Genomic DNA, 6,204 nt, shown 5'->3' with positions numbered 1-6,204 from the left:
TTCAGTTTTAAGTTTTCTATGAAAGCATTATAAACATTTAGGCACTTAGTTATAGTAATACAAGCCTTCTCAAAACCAAATTTTTTACATATAAATGTATACCAAAGGTTTATTGTAACTTTTACCAGAACTGCAATATAAAATATATACGCAGCACCTTCCCCTGGTGGTAAGATTTTTGGTTGCTACTCGGTTATTATTTATTAGCATTCAACAAAAAGCACGTGTAAATTTGTTGTAGAGTGCTAAGGCTGTAGTGAACAGTCGTGATCACTTATTTGAGAACACACCCTCGTACGAGATGCCCAAAGAGCTCACGTGAACCTATTTGCACCTCCTATTTGACGTTTATTACCCGCAGAAATGAAATGGACTGCTCCCATTGGCTGTGTGTTTTGAAAAAGTGTTGGGCTAGGGGCTAGAACAGACCGAGGCCACACGGAAGAGAACTGTCTCACAGAACAGGTGATCTCGGGAGGTGTTACTGTTTCAACGTGTTAATCTCGCTAACTGTGCTTTGTATTACTTTCAGTACCTTTTTTAGTTAGTGAGGCCTCGCTGGCCTCCACACTCGCGTCTGGTGCATCGCGTTGCGACGACTGTATAGTTGCAGGAAATGGTGAACAGGAAAAAACGGCTCTGAAGGCGCCTGTCTATAGCAGTGAATACAAGCTTGGAGACAACGAGGCAGATGGAAACCGACTCAAACAGTGCAGAATCATGTACACATAGCTAGCAAAAAAATAAATAAACCCACAATCCTGTCGCCCTTCTACTAACGGAATATTTTGTAGGCCAGCCTTACTCGCTTCTGGTAGGATTTGAATACTGGTATTGTACATGCACGGTCCAATGTCGTGGGGCAACTTTACAAAAGTGGAGGTAGCACAACCACAAACTTCTTTCGGTTCAATAAAAGGTAGGTGTAACTAACTTGTGTGTCTGTACATGAACAGAAAAAATAGTTAAGTAAAGAAATGTCAAGTTGGTAGAGAGGAGGAAGTGATGGCATGTTCAAACATGGAGAATGTTTCTTAGTACATAAATGCTCAAGACGTTTATTTTAATTATCAGAATTCTTTTGTTTACAGCAAAAACACTTATTTATACCTGTTCCTTGTAAGTCAAGGTAATCGCAATTCGTGAAATAATAATTAGATTTGATCGACACAGTGTCGTACTTTCAAAAACTAGCAGCTAAAATATAAAGATGGTGATTTTAATCTAGAGGCTATAGCGCTCAAATGTGTTTCTTTTTTAATTATTAGTTTGTTTAGAATTCTCACGTATATTTACATGTGCTATTTGCGCATGGCTGTCTGTAATTTTGAACTGATAAACTAGAAGGACGGCAAACAGTATATTCTATTCGCCGCCAACTTTTGGGCCACTGATATGTCATTGAATAGAATAATTTGACTGTTACTCTTATATCAGGCCCTAAAGACGCGAATTCTGTACCATCTGATTCATTAAGCCAGCTAGGTCCTTAGAATTATACGTTTTGAGCTATGTTTTTTTTTTTTTTTTTTGCTATTACACAAACTTGGTGTGAGCAGCATACTGTGAAAAATCTCTACTCTTTCAAACACCCACGTAACGTGATTATGTAACCTGCGGCGAACCAATTAGACATGTGAATAGATTGGTGATGATTGGTTCGGCGTTCGGGTATTAATGATTTCGCCGAACATAGCGTTTGTTATCCCGAAAAGCAAGAGGTTTTTAATTCGATATTTCCAACTCTTGTAGGAAACGTGACGTGCAATACCATTAAGAACTATGTTTTATGTCGTACTAACAAGGCATAAAAATGTGCAAACTGTAATTTGCGTCGAAGTAAACATGAACCACAATATAAGTATGTATAGTAGAACGCTCGTGTACTAGTACCAATCATACAGTGAATTAATCGTTGATAATAATAAATTTCCGTCATTGGGCATCGTTTCCAAATTAGTATATACAGTTTGGGCAATGATCAGGAGATAAAAAGTAAACAGAAAGTCCAGTCATTCAAGTTCGTTATTTTAATTTGTTGAACATATATTGTGAATGAAACAATTAACATTTCTTTTGCGCTCTTGAGAATAAATTTAGCTTATTACTTTTGTTTTCTGGCTGTGAGATAGACAAATGTAAGTCTTACAACTAATAATTAATCGTTGGGGATACTTCACAACGTAACATTTTGTTTATTACGTCAAGACGTGAACAGCTAGGACAGAGAATTTTAAACAGAGCCGACATGTGTATGTGTATGTTGTTGTTCTTTTGTAAAAAAAAAAATTTTTTTCATTCTTAATGCGGTTGAATATGGAGGGCTGGAAGAAGCCCACGAAATCTAGAAGTCTTCTAACTGCTTTGGGACAGAAACCTTTGACTCCATAGCCTTCATCGAGCTTGTACATATAAATGAGCCAAGCGTATTTTTACTAGTAGTTAGCGGCCGGGCTGTCGATTTGAGTATTCGTGGTTCTCTTCCCATTGCTCACAAAAGAACAACATAATAATAATGATAAAATGAATTAATTAACCTTGTAATACTTTGCTCCGAACCGTGAATGCGTTATGATTGTGCCGATCAGTTCCTATTGCTTGATCAGTGTTGCTCAACTCTTGGCGGTGGGTGCTGTTCATTAGCTATATACCCTCTAGTCTAACGCGAGCAGTTGAAAACTAGGGACGGCTGGCGCAGTTACATGTCATGTAGCTCTGCGCGCATATTCGATAGAAATATATAAATAAACTAAGAACGGTGTTTAGTAATTCATTTTGCACTAAGATTTATGTATTAAAATTTAAATGGATAATCTCTTAAATTAAAAACAGAAAATGTTTCCCAAATAAGAAGGTCAGTAACAAATAAGAGGCCAATGGGTTTCATGAATGACCACCTAGCCTGTTTAACTGTTGAAAACTGTTTTATTTAAGTTTACTACGATTTTCGAAAGACAGCAGCTGTGACTAGTATTACGCATTTTAATTTAGTATAACATGCGATCAGCATGTTGTTGTAACAACGAAATGGAAAGCTTCTTTAACGTTAACATTTATATTAAAAACGTAAAACTCATAAATAACTTTTTAATATATAGCTTTACATGACGATGATATAAGTAGCGTGATATTCATGATAAGACATTACGATATATGTATGTATTAATCGCTACCCGTTTCTTAATTTTCCAAAGGTACATACAGTTTGTTTAAATATGATTGTGTCAGATACACGGCTTGACTGAAATTAGCATTACTTTAAAAGTAGCAAATTTCTGGCTTTATGTTTATCAGCTAGCGTGATACAGTTGGAACATCCGTCATACTGATTTAAAGTAGGTTCAATAGTATTGGTATGTCTTCGGATAACGTAATGTGGTAAGTTCCCAAACTTTCTCACCAACCCTAGACCATTCCACATCCTGACTGAGGCACACTACCCAATAAAACTATTATTTCTGAATATCTTTATAACACTTTACTGTGGATTTCGGAGAGATCTGCATTTTACAGTTTGTTAACCTCTTACTTAAGACATTATTTTAAGCACTGTGTTGATGTGCATTATAAAGTTGTAGCTGTTAATGTTAAACAGTAAATGAAACTAGCTCTTTACTTCATTTGTTACTCTAACGATTTTTTTTCGTCTTTTTCGACATCTGTTCTAAATTTTCTGAGCGGAAGTTGTAATGATTTTATAATGGTCTGTCATTGTGTACGAAGAGGAAATTTGCACGAGCCGGTCTTAACGGACCTATTTCCAATCCATGTGTTACGATTTTACTCTAACAACGCACGTGTTGCAGATGACCCGGAAGTGGACAAAAACACGACTACTTCCGTATCACATAGTTCAAAGGTCATATAAGATTTGTATTTTTGCCCACGCTGTCACTCTTCGCGACCAAATGTAAAGCATTAACTGTTTATATATATATATATATATATATATTTCACCATCTTAGACTTCACGAACGTTGTGGGAAACCACACAGATAAGAAGAACTCCTGGTATTACTGGGTTCAGTCCACGATTTACCAACGTAATATGTACGCTAAGAAAACCTGTCAAATGCTCTAATCCAATTGGTTAATAGACACAAAACTACAGCCATGACTGCACTTTCTGCTTGTGCTGTTGTAGTCATACGTGGTTAATGGCTAAGATATGGCATGAGTACAGTTAGGTAACTCTGGTTGGGTGGTTTCGTTATCATGAGTACAGTTAGGTAACTCTGGTTGGGTGGTTTCGTTATCATGAGTACAGTTAGGTAACTCTGGTTGGGTGGTTTCGTTATCATGAGTACAGTTAGGTAACTCTGGTTGGGTGGTTTCGTTATCATGAGTACAGTTAGGTAACTCTGGTTGGGTGGTTTCGTTATCATGAGTACAGTTAGGTAACTCTGGTTGGGTGGTTTCGTTATCATGAGTACAGTTAGGTAACTCTGGTTGGGTGGTTTCGTTATCATGAGTACAGTTAGGTAACTCTGGTTGGGTGGTTTCGTTATCATGAGTACAGTTAGGTAACTCTGGTTGGGTGGTTTCGTTATCATGAGTACAGTTAGGTAACTCTGGTTGGGTGGTTTCGTTATCATGAGTACAGTTAGGTAACTCTGGTTGGGTGGTTTCGTTATCATGAGTACAGTTAGGTAACTCTGGTTGGGTGGTTTCGTTATCATGAGTACAGTTAGGTAACTCTGGTTGGGTGGTTTCGTTATCATGAGTACAGTTAGGTAACTCTGGTTGGGTGGTTTCGTTATCATGAGTACAGTTAGGTAACTCTGGTTGGGTGGTTTCGTTATTAACCGTAATAAGTTTAATTGATTACAAGCTTTTCTTTCTTACCGTAATAAGTTTAATTGATTACAAGCTTTTCTTTCTTACCGTAATAAGTTTAATTGGTGGCTTGATTACAAGATTTTCTTTCTCTTTTTTTTTCCAAAATTGAAATGTAAATATCGTTCTTGTGTTCTTCCATTTCTCTTGAAGCTTATTCGCTGAATTTTTTTTATTATAATTTTGTGTGATATTAATGTTACTGAAATCCCGCCGGTCTCATTGTTCGGTGGATCTTACAAGTGTAATGTGTACCAGCTGGAATCTGAGGACGTTACAAATAAACTCTGACAACCTTCATGTAGGGATGTGTGTAACTATATACTGTTCATGTAGGGATGTGTGTGACTATATACTGTTCATGTAGGGATGTGTGTGACTATATACTGTTCATGTAGGGATGTGTGTGACTATATACTGTTCATGTAGGGATGTGTGTGACTATACTGTTCATGTAGGGATGTGTGTGACTGTATACTGTTCATGTAGGGATGTGTGTGACTGTATACTGTTCATGTAGGGATGTGTGTGACTATACTGTTCATGTAGGGATGTGTGTGACTATACTGTTTATGTAGGGATGTGTGTGACTGTATACTGTTCAGGTAGGGGTGTGTGTGACTATACTGTTCATGTAGGGATGTGTGTGACTATACTGTTTATGTAGGGATGTGTGTGACTGTATACTGTTCAGGTAGGGATGTGTGTGACTACATACTGTTCATGTAGGGATGTGTGTGACTGTATACTGTTCATGTAGGGATGTGTGTGACTGTATACTGTTCATGTAGGGATGTGTGTGACTACATACTGTTCATGTAGGAATGTGTGTGACTATATACTGTTCATGTAGGGATGTGTGTGACTATATACTGTTTACATTCGATTTATCTTTAAACTTATGATTAGTAATAGTTAAGCCATAAAAATGAACACCTGCCAAATACGATATGTAAAAATAAGCAAATTGTGATAAAAATTCCGCAAGAATAAAAAAATGTTTTGCAAAGCTGACCCATGTATCACATGTTATTAATGTGATACACAATTAGATGTTTACTTAAGATGGAAAACCAAATAAGTGGCCAGTTACTGGTTACACGCTGTTACTTAATATTCCATTTATCTTTAAGCTTTTGAATAACCTTAGTGATGGCTATGTGTCAAAAGATGTAAAATAAATGTGATTACTGTTAAAGGTTGTACAGAAAACGTTATGATGGCTATGAAAGTTTGTAAAATAAAGGTTTTACCGGAAATGAGGTACTGGTATTAAAGGTTTGGTGGACGAAATGACAAAAACTTTCAAAAGTTGTAAAGATAATTTGGTGGCTAATTCTAAAAAGGTTCTTTATAAACAAACTAGCT

The 6,204-nt window shown here is 36.7% G+C and overlaps 1 protein-coding gene across 2 annotated transcripts in view; it reads left to right on the top strand.

Annotated features, from left to right (window-relative positions):
- The first annotated feature begins 425 nt into the window (after positions 1-425).
- The window catches only part of LOC143224950 (putative nuclear hormone receptor HR3), a 60,674-nt gene continuing 54,895 nt past the window's right edge, over positions 426-6,204 (top strand). For both annotated transcript variants that reach the window (XM_076453474.1, XM_076453473.1), the window contains exon 1: positions 426-919. In XM_076453474.1, coding sequence (XP_076309589.1) covers positions 841-919 — 79 coding nt within the window. In that variant the 5' untranslated portion in view covers positions 426-840. The remainder of the gene's footprint in view (positions 920-6,204) is intronic.

The sequence above is a fragment of the Tachypleus tridentatus genome, chromosome 9 (assembly GCF_004210375.1).
Source record: "Tachypleus tridentatus isolate NWPU-2018 chromosome 9, ASM421037v1, whole genome shotgun sequence".
Classification (NCBI taxonomy): domain Eukaryota; kingdom Metazoa; phylum Arthropoda; class Merostomata; order Xiphosura; family Limulidae; genus Tachypleus; species Tachypleus tridentatus.
Note: the sequence above shows the minus strand (reverse complement) of the source record. Positions and strands in the feature narration are given on the sequence as shown.